The sequence below is a fragment of the Biomphalaria glabrata genome, chromosome 8 (genome assembly GCF_947242115.1).
Source record: "Biomphalaria glabrata chromosome 8, xgBioGlab47.1, whole genome shotgun sequence".
NCBI classification, from domain to species: Eukaryota; Metazoa; Mollusca; class Gastropoda; family Planorbidae; genus Biomphalaria; species Biomphalaria glabrata.
Window position 1 is genome coordinate 16560488 of NC_074718.1, and position 24961 is coordinate 16585448.

The window sequence follows — 24961 nt, forward strand, 5'->3', positions numbered from 1 at the left end:
AGCTCGTAACACTAACTCTGCAAAGAATGATTTGAAAGAAAATCGGAATTCTTTCAAAATAAGAATATGTTAAGTTTCTGGATTCCTTGCGAAATGTAAAGAAAATGCTTGTAAACAAAACAACTTTTATAAAAGTAGATGTCCCTGATCCAGCTAAGCATTACACCTGGTTTAACTCTAATTTCACTTGTAACAAAAGTCCCATTTTTTTAATGACTTTTCTGTTATCGCTATTATGGAATGTGGAATACACTAGAGTCATTATGATCGTAAAATCATTGCCAAGTGACAAGAACGGCATCATTGTAACATATTCTAGAAAGGTCTATGCTAAAAAACCAAAAGTGTAAATATTTAAACAGATGTACAAAACGTCTTATATAACTTTATGTTGTGTTTAATTTAGGCTTTTCAAGGTCTTGAATTTAATAATGAAATTCAAGGTGTTTTCCAGGTGGCCATGAACCCTGAGCCCAGGCTGAGATGTTGGGATTAAAGGGCCAAATGTTAAAGAAATAAATAAATGCCCGAGAGAAAATGAACTTTGATAAACAAATGAGGGAAGTGGAGGAGAGAAGGCATGTAAGAGAAATGGATGTCAAATGACTAGCACAAAAACATGAAAAAGACAAGAAAGACATGACTGTTAACAGCAATCCCCCACAGAATAAACAAGAAAGACATGACTGTTAACAGCAATCCCCCACAGAATAAACAAGAAAGACATGACTGTTAACAGCAATCCCTCACAGAATAAACAAGAAAGACATGACTGTTAACAGCAATCCCCCACAGAATAAACAAGAAAGACATGACTGTTAACAGCAATCCCCCACAGAATAAACAAGAAAGACATGACTGTTAACAGCAATCCCCCATAGAATAAACAATTATTTCAAATGCATGACAGAAAACGAGGAATGTTATTCTTACTTAGAGCGCATTAAAAACAATGTAAAAAAATAAAAACACAAGATATAGTCAAATATTTTATGTCAAAATGTAGGCCATCTTTATTTCTTCACAAATACACTACTATAAAACAATTTATCAATGCATATAAATTAAAACACATCATGGTATACTATTTCATTAAAAAAGAACAAAGTTCGATTGGACGCACAATGTCAACAACTGTAATGACAGTTATAATATTTTGCTCACACAGTTGACCGATGTCCATGCTTTGATTAAAAAAAAAAGTTACTCTATTTTTTGATGCTAAGAAGTATTTCAAAGCAGTGTTTATAAAGATGTATAAAAAAATTAAAATATCTTAATATTTCAACTATAGAGACTGAAATATTCTATCATATCAAAAGCAATACACATTTTATAAACAAATTAAAGCAGTCAACAATTTATGGATGCATATTAGTATCCAATGAAATGATCAGAAAGGCAACAACGTTGAGCCCGGACACATACACACATTAGTCAGTGTTTTGTTGTTTTTGTGATAAGCTACTTTTCAATAGATCTTTTAAATGGTTAATACCACCTTTCAAAGGTAACTTTGTAGTTTTGTTTAGTAGTTTGTGTAATCTAATTTAATTGCTTAAATCTTTTAACAATTTATTTTCTTTAATAGTTTGACAGAGTAAATCAAAGTCATCAGAACTTCAATAAGGACCACCACATTTTTTTTTTACAATGGCTGTGATTTGAGTTATTTTATTAAATTTAGATATTTCCTTTTCATATTTATTTAATATCATCTCTTCTTTAATTTCCATTTGAACATTGAACTCTGTATTCTTGAATGTTTCAGTTTTTGAGAATGCTTGCAAGCCAATTTAAACAACTTAGCTCTCTACGCCAAAGATTTACTTTTTAAATATGCTGATGTTTTGTTTCTTTTGGTGCAATGCATTGTGGATCTTTTATGCAATGAACAGTATGTTCTCCTTGTCATGTCATGTAGGAAACGTGCTGAGACAGAGACACAGAGCAGCATTTTGTATGGGCACCAGCATTTTTAGGTATGATTTACTAACTGCTCCAAATAATATGGATCCATAATCTAACTTTGATTGGAATAGACTCCGATATAGCAGCAGCAAGGTATCTCTGTCAGCTCCCCAGTCCGTATTGGTTAGTACTCTGATGGGGGGGGGGGGGGGTCTGCCTTACATTATCAGTAGCCAATAAATCATCCACTGAACACTACATGCCAGAATTTCAAAATCATGAAGGAAAGACATTGATTTCAGATCAGAGAACAATGAAGACTAAAACAAACCATTATTTCAATGAAGTACCTAAACTGAGAAGAGATGGGTCTGACCCAGCTAACTGTTGCCCAATAGCACTAACAAGCTGCATCTGCAAAACCATCGAAAGTGTGATAAATTAAAGGTACATGGTTTCATTGCATTTTACGCTAAAGGAATAAGTGAATTTTTTTGTTTACAAATTTTACATTGAAATGTGTTTTTTTTATACCAGAATCAATTATTTCATGGCTTTTTAAGTAAGAGGACTTGGTAAATTTTGCCACTTCAATGGATTTTCATATGTTTTATTTCATGTTTTTCAAACTACTTGACTGAGTGAATTCTTTCTGACAAATTTTGCATTTAAATGGCTTTTTACCAGAATGTAAAACTTCATGCAATTTTAAACCAGATGGCTGAGTGAATTCTTTCTGACAAATTTCGCATTTAAATGGCTTTTATCAGTATGTATTATTTCATGCCATTTTAGGCTAGAAGGATGATTGTATTCTTTCTGACAAATTTTGCATTTCAATGGTCTTTTATCAGTATGTTTTATTTCATGGCTTTTAAAAATAGATGACCGATAGAATTCTTTCTGACAAATTTTGCATTTCAATGGTTTTTTATCAGTATGTTTTATTTCATGGCGTTTTAAACTAAATTGCTGAGCAAATTCTTTCTGACAAATTTTGCATTTAAATGGCTTTTTACCAGTATGTATAATTTCATGGCCTTTTAAACCAGATGACCGAGTGAATTCTTTCTGACAAATTTTGCATTTAAATAGCTTTTTACCAGTATGTATAATTTCATGGCCTTTTAAATTAGATGACTGAGTGAATTCTTTATGACAAATTTTGCATTTAAATGGCTTTTTACCAGTATGTGTTTTTTCATGGCGGTTTAAACTAGATGACTGAGTGAATTCTTTCTGACAAATTTTGCATTTAAATTTCAATATTTTTTTACCAGAATGATTATTCTCATGGTATTTTAGACTAGATCGCTAAGCAAATTCTTTCTGACAAATTTTGCATTTAAATGGCTTTTTAACAGTATGTATTATTTCATGGCGTTTTAAATTAGATGGCTGAGTGAATTCTTTCTGACAAATTTTGCATTTAAATGGCTTTTTACCAGAATGTAAAACTTCATGCAATTTTAAACCAGATGGCTGAGTGAATTCTTTCTGACAAATTTTGCATTTAAATGGCTTTTTATCAGTATGTATAATTTCATGGCGTTTTAAACTAGATGACTGAGTGAATTCTTTCTGACAAATTTTGCATTTAAATTTCAATATTTTTTTACCAGAATGATTATTCTCATGGTATTTTAGACTAGATCGCTGAGCGAATTCTTTCGGACAAATTTTGCATTTAAATGGCTTTTTACCAGTATGTATTATTTCATGGCGTTTTAAATTAGATGAATGATTGAATTCTTTCTGACAAATTTTACATTTAAATAACTTTTTACCTGAATAAATCTTATTACATATTTTTGATAAAGTAGAGAATATTTCTATACTTCTTTGAAATTGATCATTTTTTTTTTCTGCAAACACCAGCTGCTGGTTTCTATTGTTATAAGAACAGTTGTGTGCTTCACTTTTTGAGTTCTCTGCAGAGTAATCTTTGTTAGGAGTGTTTCTCGCATGCATGTCTTGCATTAAAATATTTTCTTCATTCCAATTCACCATTTGTTTCTGTAAAATAAAAAAAAAATACTATCTAAAACAATATAATAATTTAAACTGGTGCTAGAGCTGTATTCATACATGTTTATTTCTATAGAAAAATAAAACAAATAAATAATATGTCTAAATTTTCTTGCTGGGATGCAAAGATGGGGGGGGGGGGGGGCATGGGGTACAATTGGGGCCATAAGGGGGCGCTGGACATAAAGGGGGAAAGAAGAAACTAAAGTGCACTGAACCAAACAAATAAACAATTTCTTCAAAATTCAAGCTGGTAAACTCAACATAGACAAATTATAGTTAGCTTGCTTCTAATTTAAGAACAGAAACAACATTAAAAATTGTGTTCGGGACTCCCATTTTCTATTTTTAAATTGTTGCTGTAATAGGAGGGTATCTATTGTCCTTAGATCTTACGCACATAAACTTGCAGGATTTGATAAACAAATTAGGTTTTATGCCTTTTAGATTATAGTTCATTTTATCTATGTGACAAGAGGGACAATAAGGGTAGTTACTTTTTTTTCAATAAGAGTTAGTGCCCTTTAATACCTTATTTAAGTCCCTGTTAACTGTTTACAATTGCCACTCTCTCTTGAGTCTTTGAGCTGACCAGTGTTGTTTGAACTATATAATGTTTAACTAATACTTGTGTTGTTCTATTACTGTGTTATTCAAGAGGAGTGTGCCACTGTTATGGGAAGAGTGTTTCGATAATGAGCTATGTAGACTTTATTTATTTGTTAGTAATAAGTTGGTTTACGTAAATATTATATGTCTCTTATCCTCTCCTGTATATTTTTTTTTGTGCAAAAGACATTTTTGTTTTGATACGAGACAGTAGTGGATGACGTCATTTCATTGTTAATGAATGTATGACATTATTGTAAACAATCTTTTGGGTTTTGACATAAGACATTATTGTACCTCTATGGTGGTGGTTCCTTAATCATTTGGACCTGAACCTGTCTTACTACTTTGATATGTTTCATTATTTCATTTTCTTTTGTGAGCCTTTATTTCCATTTATATTTTCCATGATTTTTTTTTTGTTGTTTCTAAATAAATACTTTTTTTTTGTTGCAACTGATTTCTCCGAATTATTACTTGTCTGTCTCAGTAGTTTTGTATATCTAATCTAGAGGCTATAGTTAATAGCCTAGATAATTTAATTTGAAACCACAAAATACCACTGCACTAACTTGCCAGTACAGCAGAAGTCACTGGTCTTATGACCTATCCTAATACAAGGTCACAATCTACATATGTTAAAATATTGATATGTAAATGTAAAGTATAAAAACATACTATTCAAACAATATTAAAAATTTTAAAAAGGCAAAGCAGGATATGTTTTAGTGGCCTCTTAGAAAAATGTAAGATTTTTTTTTAAAAGTCTAATGATGTTGTTGAAAATTGATTAAAACTAAAATTAACATTTTTTGAAATATCAAAACAATAAATGTAGAAGATGGGCCGTTCCCTCAGTGGAGGGATGAAGTTCAGGCTCACATTGGATCGTAGCTGACTTATTGACAATGTTAACCTCATCTGAGGTTATTAGAAAACTGAAAGCTCACTTTGCCAGATTCAGAGTCCCTAAAGTCCTAATCTCTGACTGCGAACCTCAATGCACATCTCCTGAATTCACAGTATTCACTAACAGATGGAACATATCTCACATATCGGACACACAAAAGCCAACCGAAAAGCTGAGGCGGCAGTAAAAACAATCTCCTTCTATAATCATGTATATAGTTATACTTATTTTTCTATGTTCTAACTATATTTATGATTTTCTTTACATGCCAATGTTGTTGGTTGAAAATGTAATCTATGTACATAGTATTGGGTCAGTGTATGTGTATAGGTTATTGTCTATAATGTATCTCAGTTTGTGTTGAAAGAACGATGTTTCTGCCATGTGTTTTTGTTTCACTTCTAGGTCACCTAGGTTAGCGTTGGTAGACTGTACTTGAGAGACCAAATTGGTTTCCACGACAATTCGTACACTGACATTTCGTGCATGCGACAATTTGTTCAACCAACTATTCATTCACGAGACATATCGCTGGTACAGACAGCTGGTTCACAACTAATCATTCACACCACAAATTGTTCACTGACAATTCGTTCACTGGATAGTAACATTTTGTTAATGTTAAATATCTCGGTCACATGTTTAAATTGTTTACATTATAACTTTGTAGCTATTATTTCCAAAGAAACAAAAAAAAAATTTGATTGCTAGAGATCGGGCCTAATCCGAGTTTCTTTGTTAATTTTGTTGTTGTTGATATTTTATTAATGAAGACAGTATGTGATAAAAATTAGACTTGAAAGAAAAAAGAGATCTTACAACTTACAAGCTAGCTGAAAAATTTAAACGGGACATAACTTTACTATAGGTAACATTTTTACTTTCATCATGTAGGCCTTCTTCTTCTTATGTCCGTCATGCAGTCTTGTTCGCCCTACCCATATTTGCTTATCTTCTTAATAGCGGTCCAGATGTTTAATTAACATACCTATTCCATCGTGTCGTTATAGTTAACTCTCTTTAGGGCCTTCCTCTATCTATACACCCCCCCCCTTTTTAATCTACCCATTTAGCTGGATACTCTTAATAACACATAGTTGAGTGCTAGATAGAATGGTGGCTCTAGAAGTAATAAAACTTAATTGATGATTTGATTTGATTTTTGATTTGAGGCACATCCGCACAATTTAGGCCATGTCGTGCCTGCAGTCCCTTAAGGACTACTCTCTCTCTAAACAACCAGGGCCAGATTCTATACAGTCATATCATTAAAATCAAGGTCTATTCACAGTTAAAATAGTAAAGGTAGTAAAAATTTAAATATTTGGTAAAAATCTAATGTAAATAGTGCATGTTCACAAATTCATAAATCAGATCTTCGTAGATAGCCCCACTTCCCGGATAAAGCCCAGTACCTTCCCAGGGTCGACATTATCAAATAGTGTTTTTAAATTAGTGACTCTAAAATATTTCGCCCTGACATCCTGGTATCTGGGGCAATCAACGAGGATATGTTCCACGGTGAGGCGAGAGTCACAGTACTCACAAAGTGGGGGTTCCTCTCTCTAAGTCTGGACATGGTCGTGCTACCACGCCTTGTCAGACCCTTAGATGTGGGCCGCCACCTGACATCCGCCACAATCTGCCTGAGTTTACTGTCTCAGCCTCCCATCGGTTCTGCCACTCTCGATAGGTTGCAGAGGCAATACTTTGTCTCAGGTCCGAGCAGGGAATTTGGGTTCCTGACACCACATGATTTAGGGCTCTCTTTGCTTCTCTGTCTGCGGCTTCGTTTCCCTCAATGCCGACATGGGAGGGGACCCAGATGAAGGTGACATCCCTACGGTCGGCTGTTATTTGGTCCAACAGCTTCAGGCTCTTATGTACCAATGGGATGTCAGTCTTCATCCGCCCCAAAGCTTGCAATGCAGATTTGGAGTCGGAGCAGATTATAAATTTCCTCCTTTCTGATGCTTTAACGGCCATAAGTGCAAGCGATATTGCATGTAATTCGGCCGTAAAGATGGAGCAGCCATCGGGGAGTCTACGGGAGATTGTTTTATTCCGAAAGGAGCAGGCACACGCCACCTTTCCATCCATTTTGGATCCGTCTGTGTAGATGGTGCCACAATCTCCGTAGCTCTCCTTCAGTTCAATAAAGTGGACTTGTAGTATGCTTGGGTCTGTATTTTCTTTTTTGAAATTAAGGAGGGATAAATTTAATTTGGGTTTATTCATTAGCCAAGGAGGATTCTGAGGGGTTTCTATTTTAGAGATTTGGTCAATGGGTGGGGTTAAATTTTGGATGGGTTCTCTCATTCGAAGGCCCAACGGCTGTATGACGTTAGGCCTTCAATTGTATAATTCTACCTCTGTGGGGTTAAATATGGAGTCGAAAGCAGGGTTCGTGGGGTAGGATTTTAGCTTGACTATATACTGCATTGCAAGCTTTTTCATTCTTATATCCATGGGGAGTTCTCCAGCCTCCACATGGAGACTTGGGATAGGTGATGTACGAAACGCGCCGAGACAGAGACGCAGGGCCGCATTTTGTATTGGTTCCAGTATTTTTAGGTAAGACTTCCTTGCTGCTCCATATATTATGGATCCGTAGTCTAGTTTTGATCGAATTAGACTCCGATAAAGCAAGGTATCTCTGTCAGCTCCCCAGTCCGTATGGCTGAGTTCTCTAAGTATGTTTAATGACTTTTGGCATTTCTTCTTTAGTTCCTTAATGTGGGGGAGAAAATTAAATTTGGAATCTAAGGTGAGTCCTAAAAATTTTGTAGTTTTCACGACAGGGATCTTCTTTTTGTGTATAAATAGTTCATGGTCTGGGTGGAGTCCCCTTAGATTGCAAAAATGCATACTAACTGTTTTGGAGTCTGAAAATTTGAAACCATTATCGTTTGCCCAACCATGAATTTTGTTTAAACATAACTGTAATTTTCTTTCTAAGGTGTTCATGTTTTTCCCATAAGTAAAAATGACAAAGTCATCAACATACAAAGAGCACTCTATGCCAGGGGACAGTGCATTTATGATACTATTTATTTTAATGTTGAACAGGGTGACTGACAGAATGCTGCCCTGGTGTACACCCATTTCCTGGTCATGAGTGTCAGAAGCGGAGTTGCCAACTCGAACCTGAAATTTTCGATCTTTCAGGAATTCCTCCACAAAACGGGGGAGGTGTCCCTTAAGCCCCATAAGCGCCAGGTCACGTAGAATGCCATGTTTCCAGGTTGTGTCAAGGCCTTTTCTATATCGAAGAATACAGCTACTAGATGTTCTCTTCTGAGTAATGCATTTCTAATATAAGCTTCCAGCCTTACCAGGTGGTCAGTTGTTGTCCGCCCCTGCCGGAATCCGCACTGGTAGTTTGAGATCACTTTATTCCTTTCCAGGTACCAGACCAGCCTACTGTTAATCATTCTTTCCATGGTTTTGCAGATGCAGCTTGTTAGTGCTTTTGGTCGATAGTTAGCTGGGTCAGAGCCGTCTCTTCCCGGTTTAGGTATCGGTATAACTGTGGCTTTCCTCCAGCTGTTTGGGAAAGCGCCTGTTTGCCACACACAGTTATAAACCCCTAGCAGGACTGCCAATGAGGGTTCGGGAAGGTGCTTGAGGAACTGGTAATGGATTTTGTCTTCTCCAGGCGCTGTGTCATGTGACTTGTCCAGCGATTCCCTCAGTTCCTCAAGCGAGAACGGTTTGTTGTAGTCTTCATTGTTCTCTGACCTGAAATCAATGGGGTGTCTTTCCTCCCTGGTTTTGACTTTTTGGAACTCTGGCGTGTAGTGTGCAGTGGATGATTTTTCTGCTATTGAGGATGCAAGGCAGTCAGCTATTTCTCTGGGGGACGTGACAGTTCGTCCTTGGTTTTTCAAATGCCCTATTGCATTTGATTCTTTCCCTTTGATTCGCCTTACTGCCTTCCAAACCACTCTAGCAGAAGTTTTGGCATCCAGACTGCCGACAAAACTTCTCCAGGAATTCCTTTTGGCTGACCGTATGGTTTGTCTAGCCTTTGCTCTAGCTATCCTGAATAGCTTTAGGTTTTCCTGGGAAGGATTCTTTATAAATGCAGCCAGTCGTTTTTTCCTATCGCCAATAGCACTTTTGCAAGCTGTATCAAACCATGGTTTGCTAGGCCGTACAACTTTCCTGGCTATACTTAGTAGCTTGCTAGCAAAGGTATCAGCTGGGTTCTGTTCATGGAGGATATTTTCTGTGATATCCTCGGAGCATCTTTTTTGGAATTGTTCCCAATCGGCCTTATTCAGTTTCCACCGCTGAGGTCGTCCCAATGAAGGAAGATTGTTAGTAATGATGATTGGGAAGTGATCACTTCCCCGTAGATCATTGCTAACTGACCATTTAAAATCGTCCAGAAGTCCGGGGACGCATACGGTGAGGTAAATGCATGTGAGTGATCCAGTTCCTGGGTGCAAGTAGGTCGGTGATGCATCATTAAGTATGCATAAATCATGTTGGAGGAAGATATCCTCCAGCATACGACCTCTTGTGTCGGTATTGTTGGATCCCCACATGGTGTTATGGGCATTGAAATCCCCAAGGATTAAATAAGGCCGGGGGAGTTGTTTCAATAGGTTCTCCATGTCTGTTGGGTTTAATGGAGCGCCTGGTGGTAGATACAGGCTGCAGCAAGTGATAACCTTGTGAAGGGTTATCCTAGCTGCTACGGCCTGTAGTGTGGTCTGTAGTTCTACCCTCTCATGGGGGATGCTATCCTTCACAAGGATACAGACTCCACCCGATGCTCTCTCTGCATCCTCAACATTCTTGCTGTAAGCACGGTAGCTTCGGAAGCTGATGCAATCTTTCAGAAATGTTTCCTGTAAGCAAGACAGCTACAGGAGTCTCAGAGTCCAGCAGTAGCTGCATTTCCTCGTAATTGGCCTTGAGGCCTCTACAGTTCCACTGTACAATTCTGGAATCCATGGCTTATTCTAGATGACCTACTTGGAGTTATTTGGCCTTGGGAGGCCCCCGGAGGGGTTTCCCTTTATTCCAGTGACCTTGGTATTTTTATTCTTGGGTTTGGATGGAGAGGAGGACAACCCCCTTTTGGGGGAAGTCTTTCTCTCTGGAGAGGGGAGATCCCTCTGGTTGGAGCGGAGGTTATTTCCTCCTCTCTCACCTCGGGCATCCTCTCCGCTTTGATTTTTCCCCTTAGGGAGATGGTCAACCTCTAATTCGGTAGAGGTTGGGGTGTCTGGCTGGGTTCTCTGAGGAGAACCTGTGTCAGACATGATGTCTCCGGGTTCTCCCGGAGTATTGGTTTTGACATGCTGCTCAGTCTCCATGCTCTCATCAGTGAGCACAGAGAACCTGTTCTTTAGCATGACAAAAGGGCTTTCTTGTTTCTTCAGAGGTGTGTTCTTTGGTGGTGTTTTCTTCTGACCACCAAAAATGATGGCCAGGTGGCACAGCTTTTTGTGGCCTCCTTCTTTTTTGTCTCAATACGGCGTCTCTTGCCCAGACTTAAATCTGGGGCAAGTATTTTATTGTTTTTTTTTGGTCCATATATATTCTTGTTAATTCGGCACCTGTGCTCCCCACCCGCCATCGAGTCCAACAAGGGGACGGGCCATTCGGAAGTCCAGAATGAGCCCGCCAGGGCTACACAGGTGCTATACTCAGTCAGCTGCTGCATCGGACATGTGTCCAATACAGCAGCTCCCTGATTGACCCTACAGCCACCGCCCTCTTCGACCTATGCTGGTAGCTCAGCATGACCAGCCGATTGACCCAGAGGGGGCCATCTGGGCCTCAGGTCTAGGGGAACTTGGAGCCAAAGTATTGTGTTGTGGTGGTTTATCCTCAGATAGCCACCACTCAAACACCAGGATCTCTTTATCCCCCCTTACCTGTCGCAGTCCACTGCAAACGGACTGGTCTAGGACGTAGTGAGATATTTAGAGATAAGGAGACAGAGTGATGATCAATGAAGGCAGACTGAGGGAAAGAGGAGGCAGATACAATGATAGAAAAGAAGTAGGGCACTTTTGAGCTCCAAAAGTGCTAAGGAAAGAGGAGCGCAGTTTAACGTCATGTCTCGGGACGGAAAACTTAATTGAACAGGGAACCATTACTTATAAAAGGAGAAATAATTCATTGATCAGTCATTGTTTCTTTACGCCTTTGCAAAACATTGGTGAAAGTTGTTGTTTTATTTGTCATCTTTGGATTTTGCCTGGTGAGTGTTTTTCAAATATTTTTGATGTATAATTTTCTATTTATTTATTTTAATTTTTTTTCACCTATCTTCTTAAACTGTCAGGTAGAGTTGAGCCTTCGGCTCTTGGAACTCTAGGCCAGCAAAAGTGAACAAGAGCTCCCTCTCACCGGCCTGTTCTTTCTGACGAGTGGGTAAGACTCACGGCAAGAGACCGCATACACTAAGACCCCAGCCATTTTTCTTTTCTATACCAGGCTAACTGTGCGGGACACGCCATTTATGTAATGGCCCCTTGAACAGCGCCTGGGTTGTGACAAGGTTGTGGGAGCTTTTTTACAACTCCGCACAGTGTAATGAGGATGCTCTCGCACCCCCTTAGGCACCCCCACAAGAGTCTTGTTTTGCTAATATGCCTATTGGACATTTTCACTATAAAGTAAACAATGACAAAGATGCTAAATTATAACTCCAGGATTGCCAACTAAATAAAAGTTACTAGATGAAGGCTTAAAAATGTGATTAAGCAACGTTAAAAGGCATACTATACAGTCCCATCTTTCACTTAAAAAAAGAATCTACAATTTTTTTGATTTAGGAAAGGGGAGGGGTATCATTGGGCAAAGGTATATAATTCCTTAAAACAAATACTTCCAGGCCTTTAACAACAATAACTATAGTACAAGAACACTATCTCATTATTTTTCTCATATCTGTACATAAAAATCCTATCTATTACACGAAACATAAAATAATAATCCGGTAATCTAATATATAGTTATAAACCTGGTGGTGGCACAGATGGGGGTAGTGGTGTGTGTGTAGTCAGCTGACGCAAATCGCCCCAGGCCAGCACTAGACGAGCGGTCAACCGTGACGAGTTACGACGATCGGCCGAGACGAGTGTCAACATGATGGTTCGGGAAGGATCGACTTCGTGAACAAAGCTCAGGAGTGTCACGAGGGATGTAGTCATCTGACCACCCAGAATGGTCGAGCGACGTTCTGTCCGGTTCTAGAAGGCCAGCAGGGACCCTATATAAAGAGCGAAGGTATAAGAGACCAGTCAGTCACAACTTCCCGATCTACAGTTCGTTACAACGGCTCAGTACAAGTCCGAGACGAGACAGAGAGACCAGTGCAAGAGTTGATACGGCAGAGAGATATTTGTACAGTCTTGTGTTACGTGCTGCCAATTGTACAGTATTGGCATTGAACTATTACGTTATTTTCAAGCCCAGAGTTGTCAAGTTCTTTAAGTTGGTGGTGTCGTTTGGTGCAATTTGCAGAGAGCCTGGATAGTGAGATTCGTAACAATATCTTAAACTCAAGTTTCTATACAAATCATACTGATACAATCAATATTTTTTTCAGCATGGGTTTTAATAGCTCTTTCAAACTTCACTGGTTTTAGTGTATACAATTGTGTAAAGTACATAAAATGCCAAATTTACACTTTCAATCAACTCACCAAAATGATTTTAAATACTCAAGATGCTACATAAGACACTGAGCGGCAAGTAAACAAGGAACTGAATATTGCACTTGTGAGCTAAGACTAGCTTGTCCTACACGTGGAATCACCATAAACAAAAGAAATGATTTTTGAGCAGACAAAACAACATAACCAAATGTTTTGTTTGTTTTACTTATTTCGGATGTTCCTTCAGAGTTAAAGATAATTACTTCCTAGTCCAAACCTCCCGCAGGACGACAGGGGATGGGAGCGGGCAGGGTTTGAACCCGGGACCATCGATAAGTCCGAACGACAGTCCAGCGTGCAAACCGCACGAACCATCTTCCAGATGCGTTAAGATGTGAAATTTGACAGGTCAAAAATAATTTGAAATGACTTGTTGCTGATGCCATAGGATGTGACACTACTACCAACATTTTGCAAACTTCTTTGATGATAACTTCAGCAGCTGCAAAAGCAAGATTACCTGTAGTTGATCAATAAAGCAAAATATACAGAGAAGTAGAAACAGGTGACAGAACAATATCAATTAAGAGGTAACATTAATCAGCCTTAATGCTTTTTGCTGTGGGATTCTGGACCAGCTACTAATGGCTAAGAAAGGATATTGGTGTTTGGGACTGATTAAAATCTAAACTTTTTAAAAAGTTGTAATGCTATTCTTATGGATGGCACATTCCAATGTACACCTCAGCACTTCCTTCAACTTTACACATTGCATGGAACCAGAATGGAAGGTGATGATCCAAACCAGAATGGAAGGTGATGATCCAAACCAGAATGGAAGGTGATGATCACAAACCAGAATGGAAGGTGATGATCACAAACCAGAATGGAAGGTGATGATCCAACCAGAATGGAAGGTGATGATCCAAACCAGAATGGAAGGTGATGATCACAAACCAGAATGGTAGGTGATGATCACAAACCAGAATGGAAGGTGATGATCACAAACCAGAATGGAAGGTGATGATCACAAACCAGAATGGAAGGTGATGATCACAAGCCAGAATGGAAGGTGATGATCACAAGCCAGAATGGAAGGTGATGATCACAAGCCAGAATGGAAGGTGATGATCACAAACCAGAATGGAAGGTGATGATCACAAGCCAGAATGAAAGGTGATGATCACAAGCCAGAATGGAAGGTGATGATCACAAGCCAGAATGGAAGGTGATGATCACAAACCTGGTCAAGCAGTGCCTGTAATTTTTTTTTATTTCCAAACAAATCAGAGGACACATACAGAAGAGGGTTTAATTGATTAAAAATGTTTCTTCCTGGTTGGGAGCCTCAAAGAATTATGATGGACTTCGAGAGAGCAGCAATAACCAAGGAAACTTGGATTAGGCCCGACTTCTAACAGTCAATTTTTTTTTCTGGAAATAATAGCTACAAAAGTTTTAATGTAAACAAATTAAACATGCGATGAGAATATATAATTTTAACAATATGTTACTATCCAGTGAACAATTTGTCTGTGAACGAATTGTCAGTGAACAAATTGCCTCGTGAACAATTAGTCGTGAACAAACTGTCAGTGAACAAGTTTTCAGTGAACAAGTTGTCTGTGAGAGAATAGTCGGTAAGTGATATGTCGCGTGAACGAAAAGCCGGGTTAGCGAATTGTCCGGTGAATGAATTGTCCGGTGAACGAAATGTCTGGTGAAAGAACTGTCGTGTCCCCACCAAATTGTTTTCGTTAAGTGTAATGAGTTCCAGTTCTAGACATGTTTTCAAGCCTAGGAGGCATTAAAAATGATTTCCAACAACACATTTCACTACAGTTGTTTTCCCAGTTTTTGTGTCGGTCATTGGTAAATTAGCAACTCCTCCTGCCTTCTGTTCAGTCATGTTCCACATTCTTAGGGTTTGTGCAGTCTTTACAGCTTGGCATTGCTTGACAAATTTGTTACAAATCATGTTGACGTCAGCTCCTGTGTCTAACTGGAATTTCACTCTTTCATCATTCACTATGAATTTCCCTCTTTTATTACAAATTTATCAGTGAGCCTGTCTCTTTTTGAATTGAGTGCATTGATTGTGTTTAACCACATTGGTTCGTATCCTGATGCCTTGTTTACATTTGTGCTTACCCTTGTTCTGTTACACTTCCTTGTAAAGTGGTTTTTCTCTCTGCATCGATTGCAAATGATTAGCAATATTGTTAAACTCTTGTTGTAAACTGAAGTTTGCTGGATTTTGAAAAGGGTTTGTTATTGTTCATTTCATTAAGCTCTTAAATACAATTTTGGAATTTAAAATAATTTTTTTTGAGAAACAGGAAGATTCAACAGTTGGCGATGACTTAAAGTAGGCTAAAAAAATATGTTTAACATGGTAAGCATCAAACGCAAAAGAATGAAACCAATCTTCGATTGCAAGGAAAGAAATTAATTAAATTATTTTCTCTTTTATCGTGATATTTAATCAATTTTAAAGAGTTTTACAATCTCACATAACTTGTTTGATGACAAATGAATTACTGCCCAAGAACATTTATATCTTTGCAATTCACCTAAAAATGCTCTATGAAGAAATGACGATTTATCGGATTTGCTTCTAGGATGTAAATTAACTAATTTTTTTTTATATAAAGACAATTATTAAACATGATACTGATGTTGAAATTGAGTTGCAGGAAAAAATAGATTTACCAACTTATGTCTTCAGTAAAAAAAATGTTAACACAAAAGTCACAACAGAGATATAGCTGCACTTAAAGGTTTCAGTAAAATTCCATAACATACGTTGTTAAACTGAATTTAGTGCTTACAAACAAACTTAATGAGTAAGCAAAGAAACAGGCTAAATGTAGCCTTGCTTTGGCTAATTTAAAGCCTGAAATTTCTAATATTGTCATACAACAAGAGGCACAAGGTTCCCATTAGCTTAATTTCATTTTGTAGTAAATTAAGCAAAAATAATGTTTAGATTTAAAATAAAACTAAATTTTCAATTAAATAAAACCTAAAAACAGTAGGCCCTAATATTCAATAATTTAAAAAGGGACTATTCTTGGGATTTGAAAGAAAGTCATGACAATGAGATTAATTTTTGTGTGTAATCACTGCAAATTATTTAACACAATTTTTGTATAATGATAATAATGTCAATGTCTTTGATCAAAAAGATTAGAGACGAACTAAAAATGTTTTGGGGTCAAACACAGAATCCGGTGTAATAATTTTTTTTAGTTAATAATGCTTAAAAAAAACATACATACGAAATATTATACACATTTTTTTGTAATTATTTAGATATGTGCGGTTATTGACTATTAAATTTCACAATCTCAAAGCCACTCGAGATCAGTATCTTCGATAACGTAGTAACTGGGAAACTATGTCAAATTATTCAGTTTACGGTTTAGCGTGTTTCCCGATTCCTTTTTATAGGAACACCAATTTCTGAAAACAAAGGCGACTTCTTCTTCTTCGTTCTCATTGTTATGTTGGAGCGTTCAGATGACTAGAACAATATATGAGATGAACTGCGCAGTGGTTTCCAAATCAGGGAGCTCTCCATATAGTTTTCTTTCTATTGGGGTGTTTTGGGCCCAGTGTCTTATACGGGCCACTTGGTAAAGAGAGCAGTTTTGGAAGACGTGGTCGGCATTCTCTGGTGATACTCCACATGGGCAGATTTCACTGGTTCCAATTTTTAGCTTCCGGCACATGTGTTGTCGCATTCTGTTGTGTCCAGTCCTGAGTCGAAAGATTAGACGTTGGTCTTGTCGGGATAGCTTATAGTAAGCATCATCTTTCTTGTGATTTGGATGAGAGCTCGTCCATTTCTCATTTATTTTATGTACAATTAATTTCTTAAATTCTTCTGGAAAGGCGACTAAAAACAGACCAATTTAAAAAAAGTGAATATTAGAGTTGGAGAAATTAGGTCAAATTATGCAATTTATGGCTTTGCATGATAATGTTTGTCGACTTTTACCACATCTAGTCAAATGAACAGCGTTTCAGTCCACACAAAGTACCACGCGCCTCAGTTCACATGTTTCATTTTAGTCAAGTTATGCAATTTATGGTTTATTTCTCGAACTTACCCTTGTAAAAAATTCAAAAACTTTTGGACGGCTGAAATCAACAAACTTGTTATGGCTCGGAGAAGGGCATACAAAAAGGTCCAAAAGAACCCAAACAATCTAACACTCAGGCAGAAATACAACAGACTCAGCCTACTAGTCAAAACGTCTGTTAACAGGGAAAAACGAGAACGTTGGACCAACACCTGTGCAAGGTTAAACCTAAGGGATAGCTCTAAGGCTTGGAGTCTACTGAGAAATCTCGAAAATGCTGGGCGTACGAAAACAGCAACCCCATTATCTTCACCGAGTGGGGTAACCATTTCAACGAAAAAGAAAATTGCCACCTTGTTGAACAAATATTTTGCTAAGATCAACAAGGCTGCCAAGAAGTCCCCAATGTCCAAAGCCATTGATAAAGCTCGCAAAGCTGATGAAAAAAAAAGACCGAAAGGAACCACAGACTGAAAGTGCTGAGGGAATGATGAACTCCCCATTCTCGATAGGCGAGCTTAATGCTGCCATAAGGAAATGCCAGCTTAAAAAGGCTCCCGGTCCCGATGGTATCACCCCCGAAATGCATGTATGGGGGAAAGGAAGGGCCGTGCTCTTGGCATTCGTAAATAGAACCCTAGAACCTGGAAACGTGCCACCATTATTCCTATACCAAAAAAAAAAGGGAAAAGATGCTTCCACTGCTGAGGGCTACAGGCCCATCTCACTCACATCTTGTGTGGGAAAGATGGCTGAAAAAATGGTAAATGAGCGTCTGGTTTGGTACCTTGAGAGTGCAGTCTTATAGCTCCAGAACAGGCTGGTTTCAGGGCTGGAATGTCCGCTATAGACCAAGTCAACATCTTTGTGCAGAGCGTAGCAGATGGATTCCAAAGGACCGAAAGCACATATGCAGTCTTCATTGACTTAAAACAGGCATATGATAAAGTATGGCGGCCTGGTTTGCTTCATAAGATAAGAGCCGTGGTGGTGCGGGGACGGATATATTAATGGATTAGAGATTTCCTACAAGAGCGTACAATAAGAACAAGGATGTACGGAGAAGTCTCAGGGGAAATGACCCTCGAGCACGGCCTCCCCCAGGGCTCCGTCCTGTCATGCGCACTTTTCACGGCCTTCATAAATGACCTACCGGCTCAGCTAAAATGCCAAAAGCTGCTATATGCTGATGATATTGTCCTTTGGAAATCCGGAAGGAGCGCAACCTCTATACAAAAAGTGCTACAAGAAGACATCCATACGCTCTGCTCATACACACAAAAATGGAGGCTAGAAATAAACACCTCCAAGACGGTCTATTCTCTGTTCACGCTCGGGACTGGCATTCTCGGGCAACCTTTCCAGCGCTCCCTCAACGGAGCACATCCAGGATGTTGTAAGAAAGGCCTCAGGGAAACTTTGCATTGTGCGGAAGCTGGCATCCACGAAGTGGGGAGCCCGAGCAGACATGCTCCCATCCTGTATTTAGGAGCAGTCCGATCACAGATAGACTACAGCCTACCTGTGCAAATTTATGGCTCTAGGACTGCTCTTGAACAACTTGATAAAATACAGTCCCAAGCACTAAGATTTGTCTGTGGAACCTTTAGCACAAGTCCAGTAAATGCGGCTGAAATAATGGCTAATATAGGTCCACTAACCCTTAAGAGGGAAAGGTCAGTACTGACCTGCTATGAGCGGTATAAAAGGCTGGATGAATACCTCCCAGCTAGAAAACTAGTGGATGGTTGGAGATGCAGAAGACGTATCCAGATGCAGTCTTTTATGCATCATGCCACTAGACTATCTGATGAAGCTGGCCTCTCCACCAACCGACAAAACATTCAACGCTTTCATCCCCTTCCCCCTTGGTGTCGCCCAACAACCCCAGACATACGCTTGAAATTAGTAGACCCTAATGGCACTAAGCAAAGCCGTTTATCTAACGACCTTCAAATCCTAGCTCTGGAGACCATTAATACCTTCAAGCCCAGTGCTATTTTTTGCATACACTGATGGGTCGGCATCAATAGATTCTGGAAGAGCAGGCTATGAAGCCTACATCGACTTTCTTGGCTCTTACACAGTCAAAATCTTTGGACCATGTGGTAGTGTTTGCAGTTTTGATGCGGAGACCATGGCAGTCTGTGAAGCCTTAAAAGTCATTGACTCAACTCGGCGAGGGACATTTGAGGGCAACTCAGATTGTTGTGGTCACTGACTCAAAATCTGTACTACAGGCTTTGCAAAGCCCCGGACCATGGCCCCCCAATATCAACACTGTCATCATGGCTTCACATAACCTCAAACAACGCTATGGCACCCCTGTAATAATGCAGTGGGTACCGAGTCACATAGGTGTGACTGGCAACACAATCGCAGACTCTTTGGCCCACCAGGGAGGGCTAATTCCACCCACTGATCAGGCTGTAAGCTTTCATCAAGCCCTGGCTCTAATGGAGTTTGATGATGATGATGATGACGGCTTTGTGTGTTACTGCTTTAGGATTATTCTAGTTCAAGATCTACTGCTTTTGAACAAGAAGTAGAATTAACTAGAACTTCTTTTCTCAGATCTTTAATGATGTATGAAGTAGACCTAAATTAAGAACTAAATTTGATTAGATCAAGCCTAGATCTAGTAATAGTAGTATTTGGCCTATATATATCTAGACTGATCTGATCGAGGTGCTGGGCCTAAATTATAGACTTTATCCATTTAATATAGTGATTTTTAACCTAGTAGTCCCTAAATAGGCCATATGGGGGAAAAAACATTAACAATGTTAAGTCCATTAAAAGCTAGTTAATCAACACCCTGTACTACACTAGCAAATAGCTTTAACCTTAACCTATTTTGAAAAAGTAGATTACCATTATTTTTCTTCAGGGTCATTTTGGTCCATCCCATCACAAGTATAATTTAAAATTGTTTGACAGTTACAACTAGAGTCTATATAAAGATACATCATTATACCATCGGAATCGCTATCAACAACGTAATCCAGCTATGACCATGTCTATTTTTTATTACATTTTTTCAGTCCCTAGACTACGTCACTTCCACTTTTGGCCATGAAGCTGATTTTCAAATCTCATTATTTTTGACACTTTCAAATTATTTTTTCTAATATGAATGAATATGCTTTTCTATAATCTCACATTTTTAGGAACTAACTTTATTGCTATCTACTATACAAATCAATAGCTATCTCAATTAAAAAAAACAACAACCTCATCAGTTGGTCTTTAAGACTGAGTGTAATGTTTCACATAACTACGCAAACCCAATTTTCACTTGCACATTTTCCCAAATTTTATGCAGGCATAGCCGCTGTCCGCTGGCGGTCTTTTTAAGTTTTCTTTCCGTCTTTTGTGCATGTTTTTAATAATGGCTTTTCTTTGAGTCTCAAATGTTGGTCACGCAGCTTTTGTGAGAGCTCTTCAACCGTCTCTCTCAGAGGACATCTGCGGCATGGTACTTGCTTCTATGCCAGTAAGGTCGAATCAGAGTGTGATCGGATCTTTATAGAGCTGGGGGGGGGGGGGGGAGGGGGGCACATCCGTAATGCCATCACCCACTAAGCTCGTCAAAGAAGATCACCTTCCGCATGCAACCGGATAAGTGTTATTGACAGCATAAAAATTATTAAATTTTGTTCAAATTTTGCCTTCTTGCACTTCTTTGTAAGTATTTTTCTTAGAGGGGGCATTGGCAGATTTTTTAATAATTACGGAAAGAGGGGTGGTAGGTCAAAAAAGGCTGAAGACCACTGATTTATAGACATGAATAGAATTAAATCATCTTCTTTTTTTAGTAATGTCTGTTTTTTATAAGATAGGAAGTCATCATCTACTAAGTACAATGTAAGGAAAAGTTAATCAATACACCTGTGATGATACGAAACTTGCATACAAAAGGTCATTTGAGGTTTCCCAGCAATTCATGAGAAACATTTATTTTTAACTTAACACATTATTTTCTTGTCCACCCATTACTAAATTCTTCTATGACTTATCTCCCCTCGTCTGGACAAATGTACAGGTTCTAACAGGATGAAACTCAACTTCAAACATAAACTAGCTTCTCTAGAGTTAAGTTTTAATTATTGACTGCTGGACGGGTGACCAACGGGACAATAGACACTTCTCAAGCAGCTTATTAACTATGCACATCTCACCCCCACACACATGTAGGATACACACCACCCTAAGAATAGAACAGGCTGGACAGAGACATATTTGTTGAACTGTTTAAGTCCCTACTCACACGGTACCATGGGCAACGAATATAGACTATAAATCTGACCTGAAGTCTGACATCTCTCGTATGTAGATACATGTGGGAAAAGCAACTAGCTTTCTTGCCCACCCATTCAACAAAAAGTCCCATCTATATATATAAAGAGAGACCTAAAGCATTTTAGGATAGGCCAACAAACACAATTAAACAGTCTTCTCCAACTGAGTATGATTCTTGATATTACATTAAGGACAAAGATTGAGTCTAAATACCTTTACTATACTTGTTTCATTTAATGGGAATGTGCGTGCACACAACCGCATTCCCTATCATTGCAATATTATATTTTTGCTTTCTTATATATTAACATTGTATTATTTTATATCGATGCTATATCTTCATATAGTATTATTAATGACACTACGGTTGTCTACATTTGTAACCATAGTTATCTGCCCCTTGCTGCTGCTTAATCCTGTGCACTCACAGAGGAGCATAGGGCAACCACCTCTCCACCGAACTTGGTTCTCAGCAGCTTTCTTTATTTGCTCCCATGTCATTCCAGTACCCTCAGCTTCACTGATGACTGACCTCTTCCAGGTTTGCTTGGGTCTGCCCACTTTCCTCTTTCCTTGTGGGTTCCAGTCAAGTGCCTGCCTTGCAACATTGGTAGCTGGTTTTCGCTGGGTGTGTCCTATCCAGCTCCATTTTTGTTTTGTGATGTCTTGGGCTATGGGCTTTTGTCTAGTTTTCTCCCACAAATCGATAGTAGTTATCGTTTCTGGCCACCTAATTCCTAATATTCGGCGAAGGCATCTGTTAACAAAGGTCTGGAGCTTTTCCATATTTGTTTTAGTGACTCCAAGTTTCTGAACCATATAGAAGGACAGACTTAACGTTTGTATTATAGATTCGTATCTTGTTGTGTAGAGATAATGCCTTAGAGCGCCAGATAGTTTGAAGAGTTGAAAAGGCAAACATAGCTTTATTGATTCTATCCCACAAATGATCTCAATGATGCTTACTTGAATCATATTTTTCCCTCTCATACATTTTATTTTAATAATATTTATATGTAACTTAGTTTTTTGATAACTCTGACACAAACAATTTTATCAATCTGGCAGTCATCTTAATGAAGGGCATCAAAAAGGTGCATGAGAGATATTTACTAACTTATTTGTGTTTTCTTCACAGGATCCCTCAGGTTGTCAGTCTACTACTGTTGCAGGAACAGTTCCTACTAGGTACTAGGATTACAATTACTAAACCTACTGAATATTTATGTGCCACTGCTACTACCATGTGTGCTGTAAACATTATTTTTATGTTTTTTAAACAATTGTATTACCTGTCTTTCTTTTCCTTCAGCTAAAAATTCTTCAAAAGTTTGACCAGTGGATGTAATTTCCAGTGTCTCTGAATGTAAGGAAGATTCTAACTTTTCTATTTTCATGACATTTTTGAGATCATTGGTGAAGTCTTGCTCTGTGTCTGTCATCATGGATGATATTAGAATTTGGTCTTCAGATGTCTTTATAAATAGAATGTTAATTCATTATAATTTATTATCATTCATTAAAAATATTAAGAAACTTTTTTTAAAGCTACATAATGAAGGAAAATTATGTTCAGGGCGATCCTTATATTCTTCTCTGACATAGAAATATTTCAGAATATTAAAAAGTGCCAACTTATAAATGGGGGAATACAATTTTTATCATTTTTATACATAAAAAATAATATTTTAAAAAAGCAAATAATTTAATTTAGTTTTCACCCTAATAAACATTAATCTTACCTGTGTCTCTGGGTCAATAGATGATTCTAACATCTCAATTTTTATGACATTTTTTAGATCGCTGGTAAAGTCTTGTTTTATGTCATCCATCTTTAAATCTTCTTTGAATCAGTTCTTCAGATGTCTACATCAACAGAATCATGAGTTTTTTAATTAAAATTTGAAATGTCATTAAACATAGATATTAACCAAAATTTAAATGAATTTTTAAAAAATGTCTTCATAAGGCATCATTCAGATTGTGTGACTATGAAACTACAATAATTGCTCCTATGAAAACAAAATGAAATTAAATAGTGATCAATCAAACAATTCTGTAAAAATTAAGAAAAAAAAAGACTATCCATTTCTGTACACAAAAATAGCAAAATATTTAAAAGTTGTTATCTTTTTTCTTGACTTTTTTGAGATCATTGGTGAAGTCTTGCTCTGTCATCAATGACAAAGAGTGAAATTGGTTTTCAGGTGTCTTTCTAAATTAATAGTATGATGATTCTTTTTTTAAACTAATTAATGTCATTCATTAAAGATACTAGATTTTTTAAAGAGATTGAAAAAAAAAATTAGTGAGATGTCTAATTACATTAATCACAGATAAAGAAATATAACCCAACATAAAATATTAAGTTTCAGTTTATAAAAAGGGGAGAAATAATTTTTATCATTTCTATATTGAAAATAATATATTTTAAAATGCCGTTAATTAATTAAATTTAACCCTTATATAACAAATTGGTCTTACCTGTGTCTGTCTAGTTTGAATTAAACTTAGTTCTTCAAATGTCAACACAATTTGATTAAATGCTGGATCTGATAAAAAAAAAAAAACGAGAAAAATATCCAATATCTATGATAGCAGAAAAACATTACAACTATTAATCTTTTGAATAAAATTCTAAATTAAGATTAAAGAGTGTGAAAATTAATTAATATCTACAATTCATTCTTAAATTACAATTATTAATGATATCAAAGCAATAACTATGTGTTTAACACATAAACAAAAATATACCAATGATTATAACTACAATTACTGCACAATCTATTACTTTAAAAAAGAAAAATTTCACCTCTAAACAAAATAGTGAATCTATATAAGATTTTTTTTTTAAATCAGAAAAATGTTTAGTCAATTTTTTTCTTTATAAAAAAAATATAAAAAATCATTATCTTAAGTATTCATTTAATTATTTTTAACATAACAGTACATTAAATTTTAGTTTGTCTCATAAAACATATCTTATTATCCTGTCTTATTGCTAATGGACATTATTTTTTTTTTTTAATAAATGAAATAATTATGTGACATAATGTCCTATGTGTAAAGTGCATCTAAGTGTTAATCAAGGTCACCCATCTTAATTAATAGAGATTAACAAGATTTTTTCATTTTAATGGTTTTTCAAGGTGTTATTTTTAAAGTTTATTGTAAATGTGTATAAAAAAACATAAAAAATTATTTTGATTCTATTTTGACTTATAAAATATATTCTACATCTAGATTCCCATTTTTTATCAGTATATATATATATATATATATATATATATATATATATATATATATATATATATATATATATATATATATATATATATATATATATGTAAATAGCAGGACTGGACTTAACCATTGTGGGGCCCTATGCGAAATGGATTTCGCGGGGCGAAGTTTGGGTTGGGAAGCGTACAATAAGTAAAAATTTAAGAGTTTGTATCAGAAAATAAATTCGTCTATGCATTTTATTC

General features: G+C 37.1%; 1 protein-coding gene across 4 annotated transcripts in view; it reads right to left on the reverse strand.

Moving 5' to 3' along the window:
- Positions 1-986: 986 nt before the first annotated feature.
- The window catches only part of LOC106051086 (zinc finger protein 578-like), a 28459-nt gene continuing 4484 nt past the window's right edge, over positions 987-24961 (reverse strand). For all 4 annotated transcript variants that reach the window (XM_056038486.1, XM_056038485.1, XM_056038487.1 and 1 more), the window contains 4 exons: positions 23958-24025; positions 23216-23339; positions 22766-22948; positions 987-3927 (listed from right to left, as the gene is read on the reverse strand). In XM_056038486.1, coding sequence (XP_055894461.1) covers positions 3226-3927; positions 22766-22948; positions 23216-23305 — 975 coding nt within the window. In that variant the 5' untranslated portion in view covers positions 23306-23339; positions 23958-24025 and the 3' untranslated portion in view covers positions 987-3225. The remainder of the gene's footprint in view (positions 3928-22765; positions 22949-23215; positions 23340-23957; positions 24026-24961) is intronic.